At 42.2% G+C, this 26,160-nt stretch overlaps 8 protein-coding genes across 8 annotated transcripts; 2 read left to right on the forward strand and 6 right to left on the reverse strand.

Annotated features, from left to right (window-relative positions):
* Window positions 1–44: 44 nt before the first annotated feature.
* Window positions 45–2,254, forward strand: BCR41DRAFT_347009 (hypothetical protein). The gene has a single exon (XM_022023006.1). It carries the CDS (start codon window positions 76–78, stop codon window positions 2,230–2,232), a length of 2,157 nt encoding a protein of 718 aa, XP_021884628.1. The 5' UTR covers window positions 45–75; the 3' UTR covers window positions 2,233–2,254.
* Window positions 2,255–2,307: 53 nt separating this feature from the next.
* Window positions 2,308–3,202, reverse strand: BCR41DRAFT_419323 (Glyoxalase/Bleomycin resistance protein/Dihydroxybiphenyl dioxygenase). The gene is made up of 3 exons (XM_022029743.1): window positions 3,086–3,202; window positions 2,763–2,879; window positions 2,308–2,646 (listed from the first exon to the last, which is right to left on the reverse strand). Exons 1-3 carry the CDS (start codon window positions 3,161–3,163, stop codon window positions 2,347–2,349), a joined length of 495 nt encoding a protein of 164 aa, XP_021884629.1. The 5' UTR covers window positions 3,164–3,202; the 3' UTR covers window positions 2,308–2,346.
* Window positions 3,203–3,344: 142 nt separating this feature from the next.
* Window positions 3,345–6,983, reverse strand: BCR41DRAFT_347011 (hypothetical protein). Its single transcript, XM_022023007.1, has 3 exons — window positions 6,500–6,983; window positions 6,235–6,314; window positions 3,345–6,138 (listed from the first exon to the last, which is right to left on the reverse strand). Exons 1-3 carry the CDS (start codon window positions 6,737–6,739, stop codon window positions 3,534–3,536), a joined length of 2,925 nt encoding a protein of 974 aa, XP_021884630.1. The 5' UTR covers window positions 6,740–6,983; the 3' UTR covers window positions 3,345–3,533.
* Window positions 6,984–13,615: 6,632 nt separating this feature from the next.
* BCR41DRAFT_376733 (3-deoxy-7-phosphoheptulonate synthase) lies at window positions 13,616–14,803 on the reverse strand (the record flags this gene model as incomplete). Its single annotated transcript, XM_022027065.1, has 2 exons — window positions 13,616–14,593; window positions 14,732–14,803. 2 exons carry the CDS (start codon window positions 14,801–14,803, stop codon window positions 13,616–13,618), a joined length of 1,050 nt encoding a protein of 349 aa, XP_021884631.1.
* Window positions 14,804–15,843: 1,040 nt separating this feature from the next.
* On the reverse strand, window positions 15,844–19,756 carry BCR41DRAFT_419326 (hypothetical protein). The gene is made up of 3 exons (XM_022029744.1): window positions 17,082–19,756; window positions 16,613–16,956; window positions 15,844–16,500 (listed from the first exon to the last, which is right to left on the reverse strand). Exons 1-3 carry the CDS (start codon window positions 19,523–19,525, stop codon window positions 15,860–15,862), a joined length of 3,429 nt encoding a protein of 1,142 aa, XP_021884632.1. The 5' UTR covers window positions 19,526–19,756; the 3' UTR covers window positions 15,844–15,859.
* Window positions 19,757–21,345: 1,589 nt separating this feature from the next.
* On the forward strand, window positions 21,346–22,963 carry BCR41DRAFT_347016 (mitochondrial FAD carrier protein). Its single transcript, XM_022023008.1, has 4 exons — window positions 21,346–21,384; window positions 21,555–21,639; window positions 21,715–22,528; window positions 22,658–22,963. Exons 1-4 carry the CDS (start codon window positions 21,352–21,354, stop codon window positions 22,797–22,799), a joined length of 1,074 nt encoding a protein of 357 aa, XP_021884633.1. The 5' UTR covers window positions 21,346–21,351; the 3' UTR covers window positions 22,800–22,963.
* A 195-nt stretch (window positions 22,964–23,158) lies between these two features.
* On the reverse strand, window positions 23,159–23,783 carry BCR41DRAFT_419328 (hypothetical protein). The gene is made up of 2 exons (XM_022029745.1): window positions 23,510–23,783; window positions 23,159–23,349 (listed from the first exon to the last, which is right to left on the reverse strand). Exons 1-2 carry the CDS (start codon window positions 23,687–23,689, stop codon window positions 23,194–23,196), a joined length of 336 nt encoding a protein of 111 aa, XP_021884634.1. The 5' UTR covers window positions 23,690–23,783; the 3' UTR covers window positions 23,159–23,193.
* Window positions 23,784–23,837: 54 nt separating this feature from the next.
* BCR41DRAFT_347020 (iron-sulfur subunit of succinate dehydrogenase) lies at window positions 23,838–25,760 on the reverse strand. Its single transcript, XM_022023009.1, has 6 exons — window positions 25,525–25,760; window positions 25,209–25,292; window positions 24,745–24,997; window positions 24,305–24,643; window positions 24,162–24,196; window positions 23,838–24,051 (listed from the first exon to the last, which is right to left on the reverse strand). Exons 1-6 carry the CDS (start codon window positions 25,594–25,596, stop codon window positions 24,007–24,009), a joined length of 828 nt encoding a protein of 275 aa, XP_021884635.1. The 5' UTR covers window positions 25,597–25,760; the 3' UTR covers window positions 23,838–24,006.
* Between the last annotated feature and the right edge of the window lie 400 nt (window positions 25,761–26,160).

A 26,160-nucleotide genomic window follows, 5' to 3' on the forward strand; every position in this document is an offset into this window, starting at 1 on the left:
AAATTTTGCCACCATCACTTTTCTATTCTTTTTCCTTCCTTTTTACCAACTATACCAACTTTCTATTTAGTCGCCATGCCAACCACACGAGCAAAACGCACGACTTTCCCCGATGATTCCTTGACCTCATTAATACCCAATCAACGACAGACGACACGCAGAACACAAAAAACAATGGCCGCAAAAGAAAATGACCTCCATGGCGGTCGCGATGAACCTGAAGTAGTAGAAGCAGGTCCTGCGGCTGTCCATGATCTCACACCAGATTCAGAATCACTTAAGGTCTCGCCATCACAGACTACAACAAGCACCCGGGCAACTCGAGCGGCACGGCGGGGAGGCAAGGACAGAGCACGAGTGTCTACAACTGCAGACCTGTCAATGGCAGATACGACAACCGCGGCAACAGATGAGGTTGAAAAACCTCGTTGGCAACGATTTGATACAATAGTCATCCCTGACCGCACTCTACGCTCTTCAAAGCCTTTGACCAAAGGAAAACCTGGGGTAGACAACTGGGACCAACAGGCCGTGTCCTCTGATACCCAGCTGGATACAGTGTCGTCCGTAGTACCATTACACGATACCAAAACAACCATCAGGGATAATTGGCAGGATAACGACAAGGGTCATCGTCATTGGGACGAAAAAAATGATGAAGACAACTCCTCATTGTTCTCAAGATTGTCGCTCACACCCCCACCCCCACCATTATTGTTTGACTTGGAGGATGAAATAGGGACGTCAGAGAAAATTGACAACAAAGTTACTCAATGGGTCCCTTCGGTCTTTAGCAGCTCCTTGCCCACATCTACACACTCTGGTCGCAACGTGCCAGGTCTGACTCTCGCAGACTTGGAACCACTTGAGTCTGGGCACAATAGCAATAACAACATCAATAACAATGCTCACCAGCTAATGAACATCGACCCAGAATCCGAAGCTTTATGTGATAAAGATGCAGAGAAAGAGGATGATCCTTTTGGGTTCGCAAAAGTGGATCGATTGCTCCAGCGGAGAGACGGCATTCAATCAAAGCTTCTTACCATCAACGAGAGAGATACCACAACATCTGGAAATGCGATGAAGCAGAGTAATGAAGAACCTTTGCAGAATCGCAACAATATTAATAGCGATGGTTTTATTTATAGGCTTAAGCAGAGCGCCGTGGACAGAACCGCAACTAAGAAAAGAGGCTACACAAAAGACAAGATCGATATTAAGGGTAAAGGAAAGGCTGTAGATCAACCCGATCTTTCTATGATATCGACTGCTTCCTATAGCTACGGAAGCGATATCTCTGATGCTATGAACAAAGATATTCAAATGGCCTGCCAGCTGAGTTTAGGCTTGGATGTCACTCAAGATGAAGGATGTTCCTACAAAACAGAAAGGATGACATTGTCGAGCGAAGCTACTTCTGTACGGGACAACCAGGATCTACAAAATAAAATGCCTGGATGGACTTCTGTGTCGCCTATAAATCCAAGCTCACCAATCGAGCAACTTGAAGATAAGGAAAGCAGTGACAACATTAATAGAAAGGATCTTGGAACGTCCGTACCAGCGCCATCCACACCAAAGAAGGTTAAAAACAAAATCTTCATGCCGCTAGACATCTCGTCGAGCCCTGAGTTATCACCATTTATAATGGAAAGCTCTCCCCCGAGAAAGCCTGAAGCAGGAGCACCTTCTTCTTTGGAACCGTCCTCTGTACCTGTCAAAGGAGCGCGACCACAGCAAAGAACAAAAACTTTCTTATTGACAGAGCAGCTCGAAGCGATGCTGCCGCGCCCTAGAAGGAAGCAGAAAGCAAATTCTTGGCGATCTACTCGTAATAAGAGCGATCATAAGATGGATTCAGAGGATGAAGCGTCTTCGTCTGAAGAGCCATCGTCTGGAGCAGAAGAAAAAGCGGCGCCACGCCGTGGTATTCCAACTAAGCGAGCTACAGCCTTATCAACACGTCTAGCCAGTGCGCCTAACAAGAAGCGCCGAGTACAGGCAGAGTCGGAGACGTCTACGTCCATCGCAAAACGTAATCAGCATCCTTCAAAGTCTTCAGCCGCTTCAATGACGATGAACTTGAAAGATAGCAAAGGAAAAGAGAAAGGAAAGCAAGCGAAAAAAGACAAGGGTGGATGGACCGAATCGCAAATCAAGACACAGCAAGATCGGATCAAGTACTTTCAACAATTGGATAATTTTGAACTTGAGGTGGAGACATATTGAGAGCAAAATAAACATGTTCACCATTTGTATATATTAAAATCAGCGCTTTTTTTTTTTTTTTTTTTTTTTTTTACACTTGGTGACCTTCATTATATGTATTATTTAATTTGTTGTCTAACTCTGTTCAAGTTCAACCAAGGTTCCATGACAATCCTTAGGGTGCAGGAACACGACAGGTTTGCCATGAGCGCCAATTTTTGGAACAGGATTCAAGGCCTTGATACCCTTTGCCATCAAATCATTCACAGCCTTGGTGACATCATCGACCTCGATGCAAATATGATGGATACCTCCAGATTTGTTCTTATTGAGAAATCCCTGGATGGGAGAGCTCTCACCGTATGGATGAAGAAGCTCAATCTTTGTATTGCCCAACTCTACAAAGACTGTGTAAACGCCGTGCTCAGGTAGTGGCTAAGAAAGATTAGAAAAAGAAAAGACATGCGGTAAGTAAGTTTGCAAAGAAGAAGAGAAAGAGTATGAGAGAAAAAGAGAAAAAGAGAAAGAATGTCGAAGTCGGAGCTGCTTACCACTTTCTCGCTAACTTTTGCACCCATCAAGTCGCGATAAAAAGCTGTAGACTGATCAATATCTGGAACAGCAATAGCAACATGATTCAAACGGCCAAGAGTCCAAAGTGGGGAAGTCTAAAAAAAAAAAAAAAAAAAAAAAAGAGGGCATGTTATTTGGTGTTGCTTGTCAATGTCATGTCGGGTCACTTGAACATTTGAACATTTGAACTGATTCTTTTTATTTCTCTTCAAAGTGGCAAAATAAACTTGCAGAGGTTGTGGTTTGGATGCGATGAAGTATAAATGCAAAAAAAAAAAAAAAAAAAAAAAAAGGTGGATACCTTGGGAATGCCAGTCGAGAGAGCGCGTTTGGCAATACTCTGGACAGGGGATGCACGAGTAATGAATGAGCGGAGCATGATGTTGGAAGAGAGTGAAGGATGTTGAGTAGAGTGTAGGAGGAAGGATTTTTTTAATGAGCGAAAGTGAACAATAAAATTTTCTTCCCACGAGGACCGGAACCGACTGTGATCGCATAGTTTGTGTTCAAATAAAAAAAAATTTACCTATTAGACATAGACAGAGGATAAAACCCTTTTTCTGTAACTTTTGTGTACCTGTTTTTATTCGTTTTATATTATACACTGTTTAGAAGAATAAAGCACTGTTTTTTGCTCGCAGAAAGAATGATTATGAAAATGAAAATAAAAAGATACTAAATTATGGTTCTAAAATGAGGATGGGTGGATTAAAGGATGAAGAAAAAAAAAGAAAGAGTAGGAGGGGAGCTTAATGTGATGGACCTGCAGCACCACCGGCACCTAAAGCATTCGAGACTTGAGCAGCCTGGATGGTGCTGAAGCGACGCATCTCGTGTGTAGAAATGCCCAAGGACTTGCCATCGGCCGTAAGAGGACCACCAACCGAGTTCTTGCGTGAGAAGTTGCGAGGCTGGTTGGTGTAGCGGTCGAAGTGAGAGGAGTAGAAGGAGCGAGTCGAGCGTGTACGGGCCAACTGGAGTTCCTGCTGGTTCTCCTGTACGGACTTGAGAGTAGGCTTGAAGAGGCGCTGAAGACCAAACTTGATCAAGTCCAAGGGGAAGTACCAGACAATGTTCCAGACCCAGACAGCAGCAGCCCAACCCCAACCACATCCCTGGATTTGGGTGAAACCCCAGTTAGCATAGACAGCGATCAAAGTAGCAATGATTTGGGCAAAGATGAAAGCAAGCAGTAAGATCGCTGAGGGACGCTCGATGAAAGAGACGCCTTGAGAACGAGTGACAAAAATCAAGGCTTGAGAAAGAATCGAAACCTGCAGGTAGATGATAGAGTGCAGCTTCCATTGGTTTGAGTTGTCAAAGGAATCGAGACCCATGTTCGAAAAGAAGCTAGTGTGGTAGGCAACAGCGAAGAAGGCCAAGGTCGAAGCAGTGAGGTAAATACCATAGACAATGGCAGAAGTGAAAATCTCCTTGAGGTCCCAGTGGTTGGGGTACTGCGAAGGCATGACACGATCCTTAGAGATGGTCAAGATGGTTCCGTCGTTCAAGATGGCCAAGATCAGGATCATGAAAGGAGGGAAATCGAATTTCCAGGCGAAGCACATGATAGAGAAGGTAAGGACAACACGAATGGTGATCGAACAAGTGTAGGCAGAATAGTTGCGCATGCGCTGGAAAATTTGACGGGATCCCAAGATGGCATCAATAATAACTGAGAGACCAGGCTCAGTCAAGACGATATCGGCAGCAGAGCGAGCAGCATCAGAGGCATCAGCGACAGCAATACCGACGTTGGCCTTGGCAAGAGCAGGAGCGTCGTTGACACCATCACCAGTCATGGCAGTGAAGTGACCCAAGTTCTGAAGACGAGCCACGATATCATACTTGTGCTCGGGATAGACTCCAGCAAAACCATCAGCCTCAAGAACAAGCTCATCAACAGTGTTCGACTTGACGTTATCATCAGCTGGAGGACCATCACGAAGAACCGAGGCGTTGAACATATGGTCACCCAAGTTAAGACGACGACCAGTCTCCTTGGCAATAGCGAGCTGGTCACCAGTAATCATCTTGACTTGGACACCTAAGGCCTGGGCGCGATCAATGGTTTCCTTGGTGTCGTGACGAGGAGGATCGTAGATGGGCAAGAGACCAATGAGAGTGAAACCAGTACCAGGAGCATCCTTAGTACCTCCGGGGACACTCTCCATAGCGACAGCAAGAGCACGAAGACCACGGCGAGCAAACTCATCGACATCAGCATGCATCTGAGCAACTAACGCCTCAGTCTTGTCGCGAGTGCAGAGGTCGAGAATGATGGAAGACATACCCTTAGAGACACGATGAACAGTATTATCAGAGAGACGGCGATAGGTGATCTCAGTACGCTTGTCAGTAGGGTTGAAGGGAATAAAGTCTAACTGCTCAATTCCAGCACGGGCGAGCGTAGGATCGGGCAGAGACTTGACAACGCAGGTATCGATAGCGTCCTGATTTTCAACACGAGAGGCATAGGCAGAGTAGAGAATGATATCCTCCACAGAGACATTGGAATAGGTCTTGACGTTGGCCATATCGATGGTAAGCTCGTTCAAGGTCAATGTACCGGTCTTGTCAGAGCAGAGGATGGTGACACCAGCCAATTCCTCAATAGCGGACATGCGGGTGACAATGGCTTTGTGTTCGGCAAGCTGACGAGCACCGATAGCAAGGGTGACGGACAGAACAGTGGGCATGGCAATGGGAATACCACCAATGAGCAAGACAAGAACGTTGTTGATACCACGACGATAATCGTATTTGAAGGCAGCATACATGACAATGACCTCGATGACCAAGAAAATAGCAATTGACACAATACAGAAACGACCGATGCGACCAAGAACGATCTGCAAGTGTCCAACATCATCACCAGCCATCTGAACAAGCTTGGCAGCACGACCGAAGAAGGTGTTGGAACCAGTACCGATGACGACGGCCTCACCTTCACCTTGCTTAACAGTAGAACCAGAAAAGATCTCATCGCCGTTCTTCTTGTTGGCGGGCAAAGATTCACCAGTCAAGGCGGCCTGATCGATAGAGACGTTGACAGCCTCGATAAGGCGAGCATCCGCAGGAACGATATCACCAAGCTTAATTGAGATCACATCACCAGGAACCAAGTTGGCAGCCTCCAATGTAGCCCACTGACCATCACGCTTGACCTTGGCCTGAGGGGCCAAGGAAGCCATCAAGGCCTTAACGGCGTTTCCAGCTTGACGTTCCTCAATATAACCAATAGTGGCGTTGGCAATCAACAACAGAACAATACCGACAAAGTCTTGCCAGTCTGGGGGCTCACCACCACCGTTGGAAAGTACAATGGCGACAAGGGCAGCAGCTTCCATGACCCTGCAGTATTAAAGAAAAATTTGGATCAGAAACATGTGTGAGAAAAAAAATAAATAAATATGGGAGTTAAACAAAAGCAATCGAGAAAAAACTTACCAAGAGAGTGGGTTCCACATGAAGGATAAGAATTGCATAATAGGATTGACCTCCTTTTGCTCGAGGCGATTGTGACCGAACTAGATTTCATTGAGAAGGCGGAAGAATACAGAAAATTGCTATCAGTTGATTTCCCCTTTCTGCAAGGCCAACGATTGATTTTGTCCATGGCAGAGAATTTCAGAGCACAAACACAAACAGAAGGGTCTGTGGTAACACGAGCTGAATTTGTCTCCACCCTCGCAATCATGATCATTGTAATTACCTTTTTGAGACGAGTATCTGCTTCTGCAGAAGTCAAACCAATTTCGCTGGTCTTGAGCAATTGGAAGATGTTATCTGTCTCCATAGTTGACATGTCAAACTTCTCCTTGTTGTACAAGTCCTCGACGTCGATCGTGGCGACGTTGACATCGATGGTGACAGAAGAAGCCTTGGTGCCAGAGGGGGTATTCTGGCCCTCCGTCTGCTCCTTGGCAGAGGTAACGGCACGATTGGATGCCATTTTTTTTTTAATATGGATGTTTTGATTTTAGGGGAGTGGTTGAAGTGGTAGTTCACAAAGAGTGAGTGATTATTTTTAAATAAGTCAAGATAGGCAACGTTGTTGAGGATAAAAGTAGAGTGGGGAGGTCGTGAAGAAAAGAGAGAGAAAAGAGCCCAGCACGAGGGTAGAGAAGCGTTGTGGAGATTAAGGGAGAGAAGGAGTGAAGAGAGTATCAGTAAGGAATTGGAAAGATTAGATGACGATGAAGAAAAAAAAAGAAAGAAAAAGTGCGGATGGGGGGCCTTTTTAAATGGATGTGCCAGGCAGGGATTTATCAATACAAAAAAGATCCTAGCCAATTGCGAATTAATGAATGATGATGCACAAGCACGGAAAAATGAGGTTGAGCAAAATGATTAGGTGACAGAGCGTGCATGGAGAAATGGTAAAATTAATCAATTCAATAGAATAGTCAATATGTTTCTCTATTGAAATTGAAAATTCCTCACATCACTTTGTAGTGTAAAAGAGGGAAAAAAAAGGGCCAAAGGTCTGTCTCAAACCTTTACTCTAGTTTCTCTGGCCTAAAATTGCTATTGTCTATTGTCTTTTAATCTATTCAATTCAATTCGCTATGATTCTCTTTCTTTTTTTTTTTTACATGTCTCATATAGACCATTCTGACAGTTGGTCCATTCTGCTGTTTTGTTATCCGCAATGGTCGACGTGCAAAATGAATGGATGATTTGTTTATTTTTTTCCAAGGCTAAACGGGAGAATAGGCTAAATCTATAACGGTGTACAGTATATACTTTTAATAATAACCCTGATCAATTTTTATATAATACGTTTGCTTATTTACAAAGATAGCGAATTAAAATGGCAAAGATTTACACATTTGGACAGCAGAATTGTCGCTCAGCAATCTGTAAAACAATTTCCCTCATCTAAAAAAAATAAACAATGAGCGCATTTTGTAGTCCATGTGAACTCTATTCCTCATCTGTGCATGCACTGTCCTGGATAACTTTTCCATTGTGCCTCTCCTCACCTCGATTCAGGGTAAATAATACTTCGACTTGCCTCTTATCCTTCAACGGTTCCCTGTGAATCAGACGGAAACATGTTGATAGTCTGGTAGATCAAGGAGAGTAAGGAGTAAGGAAATTTGGTGGATCTTTTAGGTGCACTGATCTATCACATCATTTTCTGAGACATCTCTCGAGCGATACGAGCATGTAAAATGAAAAATCGCTCACCAGTTTTTCCACGTTGCTTTTCTCCGGACAGTTTCCCATCCAGGCACCTATCATGAATAACATTACTCAGGAACAATGAGTTGTGTCCTACCCATTCATTCATTCGTTTGGTTTCTTTTTTAATACTTTTATCCTCTTTAAATGTTGTATAAGGACGTACCAGCGAACCAAGGCTACAAGATTAACCTCGATAACAATTTTTTTTTAAATAGAAAAAGCTGTAATAAACTATACAGATATATATACCATATCCGATATGCTTATACCAGCTCGATCTCCGATCCTTTTTGTTTTTTATTTTTATTTTTTTTTTTATTTGACTTGAAGCTTCAGTCTGTTATCGTTGAGAATCATCTCTATCTGCTTCTACCTCGCTCTGTAGACATAGACAGTCGTAAAAAAAAGCCAACAAAAAGACAATTTACAAATCCTGATCTGCCACTTTAGTAACCACTAGATAGCGATAGCAATGCGTATCACCTTGTTGCGTTGAACATTGCGAATATTAAATGTCCGCTTTTTTTTTTTTTTTTTTTTTTTCCAAAAAAACCTCCCGTATCATTGGCTTCTCCATTGATCCAACCCACTTTGATATGGAGACTACACAATAGCGCAGTGGAATGTTAGGATCTACGCAACCTGATGATTCTTCCCTAGTTGCATACACGATTAAACACATGTTGGTGACTAATACCCCTGGAACGAATGCATACGTGTGTTGAAATAAACAGGACAAATAGACATCATAAACTACTTACTACTAGGGTAAAGAGAAAAGCTCTCGAACATGCGTAGAAGCTATGCTGTGCCTGGATCAAGGTCATGAGGTCCTTGAAACTTCGATAGACGATATGGACCCGGGTAAAACATCGATACCTCTGCTAATGTATGCAGGGGAACATTGATGGATCTAATGAGCATTGGCTATCATAAGCGCACTATATGAATAGTCGACATGCTCATAGATCATCCCTCTTTTTTTTCTTTGACTTTGGGCCGTTGCAGATCAGGGTGCTTCCAATCCATACTCTTTTTATGATCTCTATCCCTCTGGTCCCTCTATTTTCGACTACAATTATATTTTTTTGTACGTGGACCTATAGTATATATATATATTATGCTAGGGCTTTTAATGAAGTTTACAACAGTTGCTCACAGATCACCTGGATTTTTTTTTGAAAAAAAAAAAAAAAAAAAAAAAAGCGTGATGATGTATATATGTGAATTAAGATTTCCGGATTTGAGCTTTTTAAAGCGTTTATATATAATTATAAAATTATAAATTACACAAAGGAGATGCGCTATTTTTCAGGGCATTATGGCCAACCATTGGGTGAAAAAGGGCACTTTGAGGTACTGAAAAGTTGAGTAATGATGTTAAGATGGGCCAATGGTCGAAGGAAAGGGGAAAAAGAGCGAGAATATCGCTTTTCACAAAACATATTCTTCCCTTCATGGCTTTGTTTTTCATGGGTCACTCACAAAGCGTTGGCATGAGGGTCCTTACATGATCGCGTGCTTGCTGACGGATGATCAGGAAAATAAAACCGCATTAGTAAATGATGAAGTTTCACGAATTATGGTCATCTTGTACATGTAGATCATAGAAAGAGATAATGAGGTATGGATTATTGTGTAGATCATAAAATGAATACAACGGACATGATATGAACCACAAACCGATCAATGGCTTGAACTTGGTATTCGAATTGATGCGGACACTGCCTCATGTCTATGACTCGCTTTTTGTACCCTTTCTTTGGGCTGTTAATATTAACAATAGTAATAATATAGTAATAATAATAATTATAGTAATAGTCATAGTAATAATAATAGTAATAATAGTGAAAAGGCTAGACTGAGCATGGCAAGGGTTTTTCACGCTACCTTTGGGATGTGGAACCCATGAAGCTTTCAACAAAATGACAATTTTCTGTACAACCATGTCAATGGCCACGCGTAAATGATATTATTGTAATAACAGAGCGCGTTGTTTTGTTCATTGGCACGGACACCAATTTGTTTATTTGTTTGTTTGCGTTAATTCTGTTACACTTTATCTCTTTTAAGAGCTTTACTGTCGCATGCAGTCCACATATACACTCAAACATATCAAGGCATCAGGGGAAGATTTCCCAAGTTGGTTCTTTTGTTCCATCTATGCTTCCTTGACTTAATTGGTCCTGCAAAGCAATAAAATAACTATCATCACGAAGCAATTGAGAAAAAAAAAAAAAAACCTCAACTCTGAAAAGGACTCCATCTGAGGGATTATTCTATATATTGTCTCATCTATTTTTCGAGAGTGCTCTCAAAAGAATCTCCACACGAGCTGCGACCCCACATCGATTCTTTATTAACGTTTTTATAATTTCCATATTATCCGTCTTCTGCAAATCTACGTCTCACATTCACTTACACATTCCACATGCATAAGGAAAAATGTGTATATACTGTATATATATACATATATATTAAGCTTCAATAAATTGAGCTTATTAATGTCACCATTTTCTTATTCCCTTAGGGTCCTTATTGATCTGCGTTTACAATAACAAAGCCAAAACTAAAATGTCTATAGAGATCTTGGAAGGTTTGTGAAACAGGAAAAAAAATTCCTAATCACTTTTTGGTGCCTGGGTTGAGTCGATTTCAGAAGACCATGCAATTAAAAAAATAAATAAAATCTTTGAAACCAACCTTTCTTTATAAGCGACCGGGGAATGAAGTTACCGTGCTAGTCTCCACTTCAATAATGTTATCATCTCTTTTACGAGTTGAGAAATGATTGGTATCATTTCTTTAGTTATGGCTATCGATAGGCTATCCAATGACGATTTTTTGTTACATGAATTAGATAAATGTTTATATATATCATATAATATATATATATCCAGTACTATTTAAAATTGCATTGATCGTTTCGCGACATGAATAAGAGGTTGAACAATTGGAAAGCAGTTACTCCGCTCTAGGCACTCCCTAATATGTATATATATATATATATATATATATATATAATATAATATAATAGCCGACTTAAATGACTCTAAAAGGAAAAAAATAAAATAAAATAAAATAACTGGGTGATTGACATGGCCAATTTTTCCAGATCAGTTCTCACTCTTCTCGTCTTCTCGGATGGAGGAATGAAAGATTAAAAAAAAGGGGGTTCAAAGTGTTGAACGTCTATAAGAGTTGAGAGCAGATTCATTTAAAAAAAAAAATAAAACAATAAAAAATCTCCTTTAAAATGATAAGAAAAGTGCTATGCAATGTCTCATTCTAATAATTCATCAATGTGCCAGTAAATAGAATTGATAATTGATAAATTGAGAGGCTTTTTTAAAAATAAAAATAAAAAATAACGCATTCTCTTTTATCTATCACTCAGATTAAAAGCGCTGGTGATTGCCCGACCCTTAAATTGCTTGGTAATGTCCAACTATGAGACCATAGAAAACGTTATCCTGAAAAAATCAATCAAACGAACCCAATATATCTATTGTTCCCGAGTCGATGCGACATACCATGATCAAAAGCGATTTAATCTGAGGATGTCATACATTAAGCTTTCTTCTTCTATTTCCTACTATTCTATACATGAGAGCTATTACGCCATGTGTAATATATACCTTTGTTATTGTGTACGTGCTTGCAAGGTTGTAGATGAGAAAACGTCTCGAGATCATCCACCAGATCGTGTGGACATTCTCGTACGCCAAGGCAGCGCTGTTCGTAATGATAGACAGGGCTTTTGGCGGATCGAAGCCTTTTTTTCTCGCCTAATTCCGAAGTGCTGGTGCTCCCATTGTCGAGGGGCTTCTTTTCAGTGCTGTAAGGGGTGATAGTTGGTATGCAGGAGTAGATAGAAGGGTGACGAGCAATAGTATCAGATGGTGGATGGAAGTAGCAGAAACAAGATGTAGATTCACATATATATTAATACAACAAGTGTTTATTCAGTTTTTTATATCGATGAACATAAATCTTGTATTGATGCTCATACATTTTTTAGGAAAGAATCAAATACATGTTTCCTTTCTATGCAAGATAGGAATGTTCAAGCGCCTAACAAATCAACTGTATGCGCGATGGGTCAAAAATATTCTTGAAAAAAAAAGGGCCACGTGAATTTTAACGTACAAGAACCTTTGTACATGAATGAGAGTCCTCGCCAAACTCGTCGACTAATATTTTTTAAATAGTGCCTCTGAATTGATTCAGTGGCTTATTGTCCGAAATGGAAAATATAGGCTCGTCACTAGGCTCGTCACCAGCCTGAGGACGAAGCGCACGTGTGTTTACACGTGCTGCAAGGCAAGCGTGCCTAAAAAGGCAACTGGTGGCTTGCTCTTGCAGATGCTTCTCTCTCAGGCTGGTGACGAGCCTATGAATAGTCTGCGTGCCAACAGCACCAAATATGGAAGCTTGTCCTACTTGAAAATGATGACACTGTCTAGGATTTTTGCCTGTAAAACCTACGGAATATGGGCATTCATAATTGGTACCTACTTTTGCTCCAAAAAAAAAAAGTAGCTGTCTTATTTACTGTTATTATATGTTATGCTCAGAGGTTGATACAGGCTAGCTCATTAATTAGTACTGAATCAATAAATCAATCTGCTAATTATTACCCTCATAAGAACCTCATCTTTTGAAAAAGTGGCAGCTACGGAGAAGAAGAGAGAATTAAGTTCATGTTGATCTTTTAAATAGATCCAACACGCAATTTAACTTGGTGAACCTGTAAACATAAGAATCAAAGAGCACTAGACTCTTTGCTTGTCTGCAGATGAACAGACAGCCTAGGGTGCACCACACGGAGGCCACTACCACGCTTCAACATCGCTCTAGCCGTGACCCTGATCAGCATCTCTGGCGTAAGGAGGGTCGCTTCATCATCGAAAGATGTTGAAATAAAGGTTAGCAGCCATAAACCCCAAGTCCCTCGGGACCAGTACTTATAGTGGCTGTATCCTATCGCACATCTCCGCGATCACAATTGTTGCCAATACAACGCCCCAAAGCGCGGATTATGGGACACAATTAAAATCTGAAAGAATAGAAATTAACGTACAAAGACTTTCCTTCATATAATTTTTTGAATGGACTTGACTGTATTGGAAACCATTGACCGATCGAAGCAGACCCTCATTACCCTCATTCACATTCACTCATCCTCCAAGAAGTAGTCAAATGGCTTTCCATGCTAATACCTAAAGCCATCTCTCGCATAGTGGGATGAGTGATATGTATAATGTCTACCGATCTAACACCCCGAGGAACACGCCTCTCTCATAAAAATTAAAATTTCTAGTTTGTACGTTTTCTTTTCTGTCTAAAAACGGAGGGTGTTCTATTCAATTTAAAAATGCGAAAATATTTAGTCGACGACTTTTTGGCAAGGACTCTATTTGTTGACGATTTACTTGACACATTGTAGTTCAAAGCGGTGACATTGCTCTCAGTCGTTCTTGTAAAGACTGTGCCACTCTACCAATGCCGTAAGAAATGCAAGCAGATTATCCACAGGGCTTTTGATGAGATGTCTTAATTTTATTGCTACCATTATTCGGTTAAGAAAAACTTATGATACAGATGATTTAAAAAATATAAAAAGAGGATGGGTCTTTTAGCCGCGTCTTACACGGATGGCATCTGCAAGGTCCTCCAACATCTTGACAGTATCATCCCAATGGACGCAGGCATCTGTGATACTTTGTCCATAGACTAAGGCATCTCTACCTTCGGGTCCAACATCCTGACGACCTTCAACCAAATTGGATTCAATCATCACTCCCACAATGGACTTGTCACCTGCACGAATCTGATTAGCCAAATCAGCTGAAACTAATACCTGATTTTTGTGCTGCTTTTTTGAGTTTCCATGTGAGCAATCAACCATGATCACTTCTGGCAACTTGGCCTTAGCCAATCCTTCTCTTGTTTTCTCAATATGTTCCTTCTCATAGTTGGGTCCACCATTACCGCCGCGCAAGATCAAATGACACAGCTCATTGCCTTTTGTATTTGTGATCGCTGCCAATCCTTGCTTTGTCACTCCCAGGAAATGATGAGGCTTTGCAGCCGCACGGATCGCATCTACAGCAATGCTAATGTTACCATCGGTTCCATTTTTGAATCCAAGAGGGAAGGAAACTCCACTAGCCAACTCTCGATGTAACTGAGACTCGGTTGTACGAGCACCAATCGCACCCCAAGAGATCAAATCCGCCAAGAACTGAGGTGAGATAGTATCGAGCAATTCACAACCAACAGGAATTCCCATATCCGTCAATCGACACAACAAGTCTCTAGCAATCCTGAGTCCCTTGTTGATCTGGAAAGTTCCATCAATATCGGGATCGTTGATAAGTCCTTTCCAGCCGACTGTCGTACGGGGCTTCTCAAAGTAAGCACGCATGATGATCAACAGCTCGCCAGCGAGGTTCTCTGCTACAGGTTTAAGACGGGATGCGTATTCGAGAGCTGCTTTGGGGTCATGAATGGAACAAGGACCAACAATTACAATAAGACGGTCATCATCTCCACGAAGAATCTTAGCGGCCTGTTGACGAGCCAATGAGACGACCTTGCGAGAAACATCTGACTACAAGTGTTTGCCAGCAGAAAGAGAGGAGAAAAAAAAAAAAAAGAAAAGAAAAGAAAAAAAAAAAGGTATTCAGCAAACAGGGTATTTGTTGACCCACTAAGCGAGTCTATCGGCTATTATCATAATTACTATTACCATAGGGATCTCTTCCTGAATGATCTGGGGAGGGAGAAGGGGATTGTACCCGGAAACACGGAGATCCTCCATGAATTCGGCTGCGATTTCTTCCTTGGAGTGCATCAGAGGAACTGGTGATTCAGGACGAGAGTTAGTTGTTGTTGAAGGAGACATTTTGTGTATATAATTCGTTATTTATAAAGAAATAGATGATGCACTTGTGTGGCTGCGTAAACAAAGGGGGGTGGTTGTTAGTTAGATTCGGTTTAGTATGACTAAGACTTTTGTTGTTTGTTGATGATAAAAAATTTTGAGCTTTGTTAATGCAGGAAAGATAGTTGGATACAATGGATATAAATTGAAATGATGAAGGGAGTTAAGAAAGATGAAGAAAAGAAAAGAAAAAAAAGAAAAGAAGAGGCAAGCTATTTATCTATGATGGCAAATAATGGGTTAATAGATGATTTCTGGTTGCCCATTGAGCAACGTTCAAAGTACTTTTACTTATCTCTCAAACGTACAAAAGCAATTATCTGAATGTGGAAATAGTTTCAGTCGAGTCATCAATAACAAGGTCCCACAGTCCTCAAATGAGCATTTGTTTTGTCTGATAAACCGAACAGAGTGGGCAAAGTGGAGAAAGCACCAAGCAAAATACGGAGTTTTTCTCCGATCTGAATTAAAATGAATACTTTATCTATTTTCAAGGACTAGCATATGAAGATCAGCAGTAAAGTAGACTAACATTTTTAAAAGAAGTGATTCATCCCCTTGAGTCACAGCTTTATTTTACAGGGACCTACTGCACCACTGCCCCATCCTGTTTACTTCGAGTCACCACAGAAGCACACACAAATGAGCTGGCCGAACCTAATACATACATATTCACTCTACCTCTTTTTTTTTCTTTTTTTCTCTTTTTTTTTTTTCCCGGGTTTTGCACATTCATGAATTCAGTAGAGAATTGTAGAGCAGAGATAACATGGTGGATAATCATAATTTACGCCCAATGAATTATTCCGAAAAGAATCAGATGCGTCTGACAGATAAAGAGCAAAATACTCATCCAAATGCTCAAAAAACGTTATTGATCGATTGATTTTCATAGGTTTAATGTATGAATTCAAAGTGTTACAAGAAGGTAGTCTAATTTAATGTGACCTTTGGGGCTTCTGCCCTCCCACGTTGCTCTTTGAGTTGCTGCTGATGCTTGGCTTCAGACGCCGCCATCGCTGCTGCCGCCATTGCTCGAACCTTTTCATCTCGCAAACGCTCCTTCTCTGCCCTTTCCTTTTCAAGACGCTCTTTACCCAATTGCATGATTCGCTCATGTTCCTTCAAAGTCTCTCGCTCACGCTCGCGTTTCCGTTCTCTCTGCTGCTGTTGATGCTGTGTAAATGCCTCAAATGTTTGGAACTCGGTTACTGACGGTGTACTGCTTCCAAGACTACCGCTTGTACCCGCTTTCGGCGTCATTGGTGGTAGAGGACTCGACAGGCTGTGTATTCCGTTCGTACTTGTAGGCGTATTCTGCGATGATATCGATGTTCCAGCAGTCGATCCTGTATTAATTGTAGTGGCAGCTGCCGTCTCTCTAAGCTGCTTCATCTTTTCCTCTTTACGGCTGTCAAAATGTTTTTTGTACTTGGCTACCCTTACAACCTCATCCGCTCCACTAGGGGCAAGCTCTTGGATAAGTACGCCTCGGATGTGCGCTAACGCCTCGGGTGTGTCTTCGGCGCCCACCCACACCTCCACTCGATCACCACGGGGCCTACGCGCGATAACTGGTTCGTATCATGGAGCAAGGTAATAAACGTTAATTGTCAGTCTAACATACAGCACCCCATGAAGGATATATAAAATGGTAATTATCTAAACCTTATCCTAAAGACTTACCAGCACCAGTTCCTTCGCCATTAAGATCCAAAACATCTCCAGCCATCAAAATCAATACTGTTTCCCAGACAATGTCTAAAAGCGCTTTTGGCGGGCAAAGTGTTAAGCGTCCACCATACTTGTTCTTAGGATCCTCCCACATGGGCTTAATCCCTTTCTTGAACCAGTGTAAATTCTGGTTCATTTTCATTGTTGCGGGTCGGACTCGCTCACGAACATATTTCCAGGATGTAGCGAATTGAGGGACTGTGTGACAAGAGAAGAGCGGGGTAATGGCACTTGAGTATGCGTCCTGGACACCGGTTTTATCTTTGGCTCCGGATGTGTCCGAAAAGAATAGTGTCCTGATACATTTTTTTTTTTTTAAAAAAAAAATTGGCATCAGTTTACAGGTTTCCAATACGTACATTGCTTCCACATAAACTGACGGAAAATAAAAAGAAAAGAAAAATCTCAAAATAATTCATACCATTCATCGGAAAGAGGCATTTCGTCAGGATACTGTCTCTGGGCTAGGAACAGGCGAATACGTTGCAATTCCTCAAGCTGTGCATCTCCTTTTGCCCAGTTCGGGAAGTACCCATTTTGAATTATAGGTGTTGTTACCATCTGGAGTCGTCCATAGTAATCGTCGTCGTCATCACCATAGTCACCTCCTGGAGTCATAGGCGTGCGCGGTGGATGCTGAAGTGGGCGCATAGAAAAGTAATCGGAGGGTCCATCGCGTGCACTTCGGGGCGAAAAAGTAGCCTGACCACTCTCACTCAACGTCTGCAAGTTACTTGTTGAACGTGTACTCAAAAGACGAGCCGGACGTGGGCCACGACGTTTCAGATCAGATTCAGCAAAATTTGAGCCAGATCCACGACCTGACGTAGAGGCAGGGGAGGGGCTCGTAGGTAACTCCGGTGAGATTGAGTGTGAAAGTGCAGAGGGGCTGACGGGTGCTGTCAAAGGGACTGGGGCCGATAGCGATGTCGAAGTAGTAGTGATAGTTGCAGAAGATGGTCCCGTACCAAGAGTCATTTTGTGCGCAGGTACCCAGGATGGTGTCTGCGGCACGGGGGGGACTGATTGGTTAGATAGGGTTTGGCCTGAGCTATTTCCAGCATGAGTGTGGTTACGAGATCTTGATCTCGATCTGGATCGTGATCGAGCTTTCGACTTCTTGGACTGCTCTGCAGATCCACCCTGGCTTTCATTGTTGTCTTCCACATGTTGATGGTCACCCGACATAAGAGACTCAGTCTGGTACTTGTCTGCATCTGGCAGTTGAGGGCCATCTACGATCTTGTCCTTTTGATCCTTGTGACTTTTAGAATGGCGGCGACGACTAGGTGTTGTTGGAGTGATAGATTCTGCAGCTAGCTTGTTGATGTCCTGCACATTGTTATTTCCTGGAAGATTCAATGGTGGTGGGAGAACTTTCTTGTTGCGTACAGAGGGTTGAGAGTTAGAATCGGACAAGTCTGTTGTGGCAAAAGTGTCATCTTTGATATCAGATATAGGTGAAGCGCGTTGCAAAAGACGAGAGCTCTCTGAGACAATGTATTTGTGTTGATCATTAGCTACAGTTGAGTTGGTGTCACTCTTATTTTCGCTAGCACCTCTAAGACGGCTAGCAGGCGGCCTGTAGGGTTGTGAAGCTGTAGGCAGGACCAAAGAAGCCTGAGATATGCATTTATCTACGTCTACACTATTCGAGGCGTTGGGCTTGTAAGCCTGTGCTTGCTGCTCGAATGCATCCTGTGCATACTCGCTGTGCTCAAATTCGGACTCTTCTCCAACTGGGAGATGGTGTGCACAAAAGAGCCCTTTCTCCTGTCCTGGGAGCTTGACACAAATAGTGGAGGTAGGATAATAAACGGTTGTATGATGATAAGCATGCTTACGCTTACGTGCAAAGGGCGATGTAGGTAAAGAGGTTGGGCCAGTCGCACTTGGGAGGAACAGTCGTGGCGAGTAATAAGGTGAAGGGAATTCATGAGGAATGGAGTAGGCAAAGAATGGTGGCGCAGAAATGTTTGATCGATCGCGTGTGGTTCTATTCGAATGTACAGAGTTAGATCGTGATGAAATGGGAGAGAAGAGAGGAGTCGAACACGAGTCGCGGAAAGGAGTTGAGGGCTCGCTGACAACGTCCAATGATGAATATTGTTTAGTTATGTCCGGCCGAGAGAATTCATCTGATTGGGAAACCAGATCCTGTTTAGCAGAAGATGGTGGCAACGGAGGGGGTGTCGTCTCTTCGACTGAAACTGGCACAGACGAAGTTTCCGACCTAACAGGGTTGTTTGGGGATGGTACTGAAGTGATGGTAGAGCACTCTCCCAAAGTCGTTGATGGATTAGTTGCGTTGGAGAGGACAGCAAGTGGTGGTAGATCGGTCGATGCGGCTGCAATGGCTTGTTTTATGTCCTGCACCGTGACGGTAGATCCATTACGACTATGTGTGCGGTAATGAGTCTTGAGATGTTGCTGGTTCAACATCGACTTGCTATCTCCTTCAGAGAGAGGTTTCGCGTAAGCTTCACTGTTAATGTCACTTGGAGCACTCAAAGTGATACTTGTCGCGGGAGATGTAGACTGCTCTTCCTTAAGCGATAAATTATCCAATCTCTTTTGAAGTCCATTGCTGTTGACTTGGGAAAATGGCGCTGAGGAAGACGAGGGCGTCTGAGCCTGCGCTTGTTGAGGTTTTGGAAAGACAAAGTCCGGTCGCAACCCATCGCCTAGGCCGCGTGACTTTCGTCTGGCCTGCATGGCAGCCTTGACAACAGCAGCGTTAGATGATGCAGAGGATGTAACTATGGCGATGGTAGACGGTGGAATAGGGTCATGAGCAGCAGAGCAAGATGTTGTGGAAGGTTGAGAGGCTCCCTGCTGTTTCTCCAGTTCATTTGTAGTCGACATTAGAGTTGTAGTTTGATCAAGTTTACTGATGCGCTAAATAAAATAAAGTAACTCTGTAGTGAATGGTTCTGTGTGTTGTGTTGAATGAGATGCTGCAGGTGCAATGTAAAAGAAACTACTAAGGAGATGGTGGTGGCAAATAAAGAGAAGGATGGACAAAGTGATGAGATGCCCTAACAAAAAAAAAGAGAGAAAAAATAAACCAAAGAGAAAAAGGTCGCAAAGATGATGGAGCAAACAGAGAAATCAATGAATGTTGAGCCGATTGAGCATATTTATCGACTCTCTTGAAGTCTCACGCATCCGCTCATGTACTTTTCTCTTGCACTCCAGCTCACGCACTTTTTTCTTCATGGCTGTTTGACAACTGGATGTTCATGTTGTGCAGGAATTTTGGACAATGTTGATTAATCAAACATGATGCAAATTAAAGTTTATGATGGTGCTCTTTCCAATACTTTATTCCCAATTCATTTTTGAAAGTCTCACTGCAGCTGTAAGTGATGGCGAGAGCGCTGGTGATGATAATGGCTATGTGCATAGCCGTTCTTTTGAGCTAGCGTTGTAACTTGACTCGGCGAAGAGATTGGTACCAAGAAAACAAAAAAAAAAAAAAAAAAGTTTCCTTAGGGTGTTGTTGATTCCATCTCACGTTGCGTTATCCACACTTTAGCATCAGATCTCATCAAAAGACTTCTTGCACCATCCAGATCTCTTCTCGTCTGCCCTTCTCAAACTTGATAAAGAAACGCATCCCTTCAAACACAGAGATAGAGGATGGCGAGAGAAAGGACAAAGAATGAAAGAAAGGCTCACGCACAGAGTTCTGGATTGACCTCCAAATCACGAGAGCATCTTGCCTCCAGCTGCGGTTACACAGCAATAGAACCGCTAAATGAGCATGGCCAAATGTCTACAACCATATTTTCTTTCAGGAACGGCGCGAAGTTTAAATCATTTCCTATCTAAATGATCAATTAAGAAAAGCTGAAAAATATTATCCTCTGTCTTGTCACTTCTGTCTTTCTAGTGTCCTGTTTTCTAGACTTTGCTGACTGCACAAGAGTAGGTGAGGAGTATCGACCACATGTCAGGTTGTAATCAAAGGCTCAAAGTGCTAATATGCCAGACAAGTCCTATTGTTTTGTGGGCGCCATTCATTCATTTACTTCACTGTGAATGATGTCGTTGATTAACACTAATTTGTGTGCGTAGTACAACAAGGTGTTTTGCATCGTGTATCTTTCTAAAATAAGATCACCAGTAATGACATTGCGGTTGCTGAATGGAGAGTGTTAAAGGAAAAAACGGTCTTGGACATTTAAGAAAATAAAAAATGACTACAAGACACGGGTTGATGAATTACAACACCACAGATGCACAGCAAAGTCACCTACTTCAAACAGGCCTGTTCCTGTTTTGTCCGAATAAATGCTCCACTTCACACGATTCTTTTACGTCCACCACTCGATTTGTTTCCTATCTCAAGGCTATTCGCAGGCACAAATGCGGGGGTTGTGTGGACAATGGACTGACAGATTTTTTTTTTTTTTTTTTTTTTTTTTCCCGCGGTATATCTCAGCAGGAATCTACGGACTTGTCCCTGTCTTCTCCGTTAGACTGCCCCGCGCTTTCACCTTCTGCCTTCACAGCACAACTCGCTTCTTTTCCTCCTTCCCGTATTTTGCATCATTACCCTAACATCCATCAATCTATTTGTTTATTTTGTCAGGACTATTTAATTTTTTAAAAATCGGATCTTTTCTTTCAAACTTCCTCTACAGCTGCCTTGTCTCATTTCACCGACTACGCAACATTGATCAGAAATGCCAAAATCATATACAGGAAGTGTAGCAACGGTAATGAATAACACTTAAAGAATTTACAAGATTTATAGTTTTCGAAATGCAATTGTCAAGAACCGCTCATGAAGAACGAGGCTCATTTCGGGATTTTTAGAAAAAGATCATGTCTAAACTGATCTTAAGACAACTTTTGACTGACTAATTTTATGTGCATGTTACAACAGGATCAAGCACTAGCGGGCTTCACTGGAGGTGCTGTATCAACGATATGTTTGCATCCTCTAGATTTGATCAAAATACGCTTCCAAGGTACCTTGAGGAAAATAGTTTTTTTTATTTTTTTTTCTATTACATGAATGTTTATCTTCCAATTTCTTCCAACAGTCAACGCATCACAGGCAGCACCTCGGATTGGAGGCACGCTCCGCAGTTTCCAGGAGATCTTTAGAAGTGAAGGCTTTCGTCATGGACTCTATCGTGGACTGACACCCAACTTTGCAGGCGCAACTATGTCCTGGGGTCTTTATTTTTATCTCTATGCCGGTATCAAGGGCCAAATGCCTGTTGATCCGGAAACCGGCCGACTTGGCCCGGCACAGTACATGATAGCATCGATGCTTGGAGGTGCGCTCACCGCTGCTGTCACTAATCCCTTATGGGTGATCAAAACAAGGATGTGTACTACAAAGAAAGCTACCCCTGGAGCATATCAAAGTCTTTTGGGTGGTCTTTACAGCTTAGCAAAGGCTGAAGGTCTCAAAGGCATGTATCGTGGAATGATACCTGCCTTATTTGGCGTGAGTCACGGTGCGATCCAATTCATGGCATATGAGCAACTGAAAGACTGGAGACAAGAAGTTAAAAAGAAAAGGTGGGAGAAACAGTTTCTTGAGGAAGTACGGGGGAAAAGCACAACACCTGTCACAGATTCTGCACAAGCAACTGCAGAGATGGGCGGACTCTCTTTGAATTCAGAGACATTAGAGAAATTAAGAAAGTCCAAGCTGTTGGAACAAAGCCATGATTGGGAAACACTTTCGACAATTGAGTACCTTTGTATGGCGGCCTCCTCCAAGGTCACTGCGACGGTCGTCACATATCCTTATCAAGTGCTTAGATCGCGGCTACAGATGATAAGCAATCCTCAAAGTGAAGTCGTATACACTGGAGTCGTTGATTGTATCAGAAAGATCAAAAGGTAGTTATTAGCAAAACTTTACACCATGATGCTTGACTTATTATTTCGCAATATCGAATGTGGCGTTTTATTAAAAAAAAAAAAAAAAAAAAAAAAAAAAAAATGATTGCTTTTGCTTTTTCCATTTAGAGCGGAAGGACTTCTCGGATTTTACAAGGGTGTTGCCCCAAATGTGATCCGCGTGCTTCCTGGTACATGCATAACCTTCCTTGTTTATGAGACTGTCAGTGCCTGGTGCCGCAATCATGCTCGATATGGGCTCGACGAGTAAAGGGTATCTCGGCAGCATGGCTGATTTGACTAGCACAAACTTCCCCCGCTCTGTAATAGCACTTTACTGCATATTCTACCTTCATATTTGTTCCATAGATAGCCTTTGCATTTCCATTTTTCTCCTTTCATACACTCCATTTCTTTAAATACAAGTAAAACGACTAATGATCCATTGTTACCTTTCCACTCTACAACCTGCGCTACCGTACTTTTGGTCTTTGACGGCTAGTAAGAAATTGTTCGCATACATATTTGGCTAACTTTTGACCATCGTCTGTAAGATAATCATGAATCACCAAACAATCCTTGGTATAACATAATGCTTTTTTTTTTTTTTTTTTTTTTAATGATAATGAAGTTAATGTACAAGTGCTTCGTAATTGATGTAATCTCTAGGATTGCTTCCACTCATGAAACGCGTCAACCGCACCAACTAGTCCTGCGTTCCAGTTCCACTGTCCTGCCTGTTTGATTTTCCCCCACAATGACTTTTCGCGCCTCTGACGTCGAGATGTGATCTCCAAGGCATTCATTACTTGAAGAAACTCCTAATAAAAGGAAAAACATGAATTGTCTTATTAGCTGTTGTCTCACTCAAATTTTTGAATCGGACTGGTATTAAATGAGTACTATATTAATAGCGATATAATCTATAGCTATTCTGGCGCTTCGCTGCAATATTAGCTCTAGGGAAAAGTTTTCTTTTACCTCATCGCGGATAAATAAAGGAAGGCCATACTCGATTGTTCTCCGAAACCGTTGCAGTGAATGATCGAGTGCGTGAGCATCTGTCCGGATTTGATCCGCTATCAAAGAATAGGCGGTCATGGAGCTAAGTACCCCACCAGTAAATCCCAAAATGGACTGGGAGATTGGGACGACCGTCATGACATGGATTAGAGAGTGGTGGGGTTTTGGTTTCGTTTGGGCTATATGTGGAATGAATGGTGAAGTATATGGAGGAAAAGGTGATTCAGATCTCCCAGAAGCGCGTTTAGGTTAAGGTGACAAGATAGTGTGGCTTGGTTTTTGCAGCCCAAGCTTGACACAAGAATACGAATAAAAAACATCATTTATTATGCCTCCAGATCAGTCAGGATTAAAACCAATATCTGAACTGGATGGGAGATTGCGGTAAAGGGAAGTAGAAGTTGAATGTAATATGTTTGATCGTGAAAAAGGAATAACTACTGATGAAGAAATATTTACTCCAAGGCCATTTCCTTCTTGATCTGCGCAATGGCAAGGCCCTATCAAATCCGATATTAAAAAAATGATAGCAGGATTTAGTGATCTACTTCAATAAGCGCTAGCTTTAGCTACTAAGATGGGTTGAATACACTTAAAAAAAGTAACTTACAGGATTGAGACCCTTGGGGCAGGTCTTGGCGCAGTCTAAAGGAAAGGGAAAGCGTAGGAGGATTAGCACAAAATATGTATCGAAAGAGCAATGTTGTATTCACAAAAGACGAGAGGAAGCCCTTCATATATGCGAAAACATACTCATGATGGTGTGACAGCGGTACAGGGAGAAAGGATTCTGAAGAGCTTGACGACGTTCAGGGCCAAACTGGTCTCTGCTGTCAATCATCCAGCGGTAGGCCTGCATCAAGACGGCAGGTCCAAGGTATTGATCAGAGTTCCACCAATAGGAGGGGCAGGATGTAGAGCAGCAGGCGCAGAGAATACATTCATAAAGACCATCCAACTTCTTGCGGTCTTCAATGGACTGTAAGTTCTCGCGCTCGAGCTCAGGAGTCTTTTGCTTCAAGAAAGGCTCAATGGACTTGTACTGGGCATAGAATTGGGTCAAATCAGGAATTAAATCTTTGATAACGTAGGCTAAAGCATTATAAAGAAAGAGATGATGTTAGAGTAAGCTAAGAAAAAAAAAAAAGACAATTCTGCGACTTGAAAAGAACTAAACAATGACTTTTACGTACTGTGAGGCAAAGGATAGATTTTAGTGGGCTTGCCATCAACCTCGATCTTGCAGATACATGCGAGTGTGTTGCGACCACCGATGTTCATGGCACAGGAGCCGCAAATACCCTCACGGCAAGAGCGACGGAAAGTCAAAGTGGGATCAATCTCATTCTTGATTTTGATTAGGGCATCAAGAACCATAGGACCACAGCTGTTCATATCAACCTCATATGTCTGAAGCTTGGGCTTTTCAGCGGGTTGTTCAGGGTTCTGTTATTATTCGCGTTGTCCGTGGACAGACAAAAAAAAAAGCGAGCCAATAGATCGTGTGAGTTCGGGAAATGTGGTAGAAACGGGAAATAATTTTGTGTTTCGGACTCGAGCGCCGAAATAAGACGAGTCAAATATTTTATCGCGTCTTTTTTCTTTTTTTTTCTTTTTTTGGCTCTCGGAAGAAACACCAATGAATCAAGATGCATACCCATCTATAGATTTGGAAGGTCTTGGACTTCTTGACAGGAGTAGGTGCCTCAGTAGCGAATGTACGTGCAGCAATGACCGGAATCTAGAAATGTAAGGAAACACGGAGATATGGCAAATAGCCGTTCGGATGTCCAGAAACGAGTTAATGACGTGTGCAACCGGAACGGAATAAAAGGGCCATTTCGCAAAGTGATCCGATGTTGAATCGTTATATGAAAAGGAAAGAAAATGCCACATGCAATTTGGTCTGAGTAAAGAGAGGGTGCAAAACTATTTGAAGGGTATACTTGGGAAAAGGGGATCGCTTTGCATACCGTGGGGATGCTGTATTTAAAAACAGGGCGTGAGAGGCCGAGAACAGACTGCTTAACAATAGAGAAAGACATAGTGTTGTGAATCGTTTATATCGTGAAGTATCTATTGGGAGTGGAGAGGATGAATGGAGAAGGGGTAGATAATAGAGAGGACTGGAGAATGGTAATGAGTGAGTAGAAGAGAGATGTCTGCTAAAGGAAAAAGATGGAGTAAGAGAGGGGAAGTGTGTAAAAAAAGGCCCGGAAAAGAGCGCAATGAAATAAACAAAGCTTACTCACATGATTTTACACCTTCATTTGCATATGTCTTGCATTGACTGGCCCCTTAACCCATGCTTGGCCCTCGGAGACATTGCACCCTTTTTGGAAAGGCTTGCCTGACTGTCTATCTTTGTTGTGGACTCCATCCTTAATTCAGAGCACGCATTTAATCTGGATTCGCTCGCTTGATCTCAATTGTCATTCTCATGACCCATTCCTAACCTATTGCTCAGCATATGCTTCTAAACATATCCTTCGATACAGGACAATCTAAAGGATAATCACGATTAAGACAAATTCAATAAAAACACGACTTTGCTTCAATGTGAATTCTTTAACGCTTTAGATCCTGTTGTACTATGGTACATGTTCTAT

Source organism: Lobosporangium transversale (genome assembly GCF_002105155.1).
Source record: "Lobosporangium transversale strain NRRL 3116 chromosome Unknown BCR41scaffold_5, whole genome shotgun sequence".
Classification (NCBI taxonomy): domain Eukaryota; kingdom Fungi; phylum Mortierellomycota; class Mortierellomycetes; order Mortierellales; family Mortierellaceae; genus Lobosporangium; species Lobosporangium transversale.

Bases quoted from the DNA above. Each gene is read 5' to 3' on its own strand.
- BCR41DRAFT_347011 (XM_022023007.1), bottom strand. From the start codon at position 6,739: ATGGCATCCAATCGTGCCGTTACCTCTGCCAAGGAGCAGACGGAGGGC. The intron at 6,315-6,499 runs GTAATTACAATG...AATGAAATCTAG, and splicing joins CAGATACTCGTCTCAAAAAG to TTCGGTCACAATCGCCTCGA. The intron at 6,139-6,234 runs GTAAGTTTTTTC...TTAATACTGCAG, and splicing joins ATGTGGAACCCACTCTCTTG to GGTCATGGAAGCTGCTGCCC.
- BCR41DRAFT_419323 (XM_022029743.1), bottom strand. From the start codon at position 3,163: ATGCTCCGCTCATTCATTACTCGTGCATCCCCTGTCCAGAGTATTGCC. The intron at 2,880-3,085 runs GTATCCACCTTT...TTTTTTTTTTAG, and splicing joins TCTCGACTGGCATTCCCAAG to ACTTCCCCACTTTGGACTCT. The intron at 2,647-2,762 runs GTAAGCAGCTCC...AATCTTTCTTAG, and splicing joins CAAAAGTTAGCGAGAAAGTG to CCACTACCTGAGCACGGCGT.
- BCR41DRAFT_347009 (XM_022023006.1), top strand. From the start codon at position 76: ATGCCAACCACACGAGCAAAACGCACGACTTTCCCCGATGATTCCTTG.
- BCR41DRAFT_419328 (XM_022029745.1), bottom strand. From the start codon at position 23,689: ATGACGGTCGTCCCAATCTCCCAGTCCATTTTGGGATTTACTGGTGGG. The intron at 23,350-23,509 runs GTAAAAGAAAAC...TCCTTTTATTAG, and splicing joins CTTTATTTATCCGCGATGAG to GAGTTTCTTCAAGTAATGAA.
- BCR41DRAFT_419326 (XM_022029744.1), bottom strand. From the start codon at position 19,525: ATGTCGACTACAAATGAACTGGAGAAACAGCAGGGAGCCTCTCAACCT. The intron at 16,957-17,081 runs GTATGAATTATT...AAAATGTATCAG, and splicing joins ATGCCTCTTTCCGATGAATG to GACACTATTCTTTTCGGACA. The intron at 16,501-16,612 runs GTAAGTCTTTAG...GATACGAACCAG, and splicing joins TGGCGAAGGAACTGGTGCTG to TTATCGCGCGTAGGCCCCGT.
- BCR41DRAFT_347020 (XM_022023009.1), bottom strand. From the start codon at position 25,596: ATGTCTTTCTCTATTGTTAAGCAGTCTGTTCTCGGCCTCTCACGCCCT. The intron at 25,293-25,524 runs GTATGCAAAGCG...TTACATTTCTAG, and splicing joins TTAAATACAGCATCCCCACG to ATTCCGGTCATTGCTGCACG. The intron at 24,197-24,304 runs GTATGTTTTCGC...CCTTTCCTTTAG, and splicing joins CCGCTGTCACACCATCATGA to ACTGCGCCAAGACCTGCCCC.
- BCR41DRAFT_347016 (XM_022023008.1), top strand. From the start codon at position 21,352: ATGCCAAAATCATATACAGGAAGTGTAGCAACG. The intron at 21,640-21,714 runs GTACCTTGAGGA...TTCTTCCAACAG, and splicing joins GATCAAAATACGCTTCCAAG to TCAACGCATCACAGGCAGCA. The intron at 22,529-22,657 runs GTAGTTATTAGC...TTTTCCATTTAG, and splicing joins TGTATCAGAAAGATCAAAAG to AGCGGAAGGACTTCTCGGAT.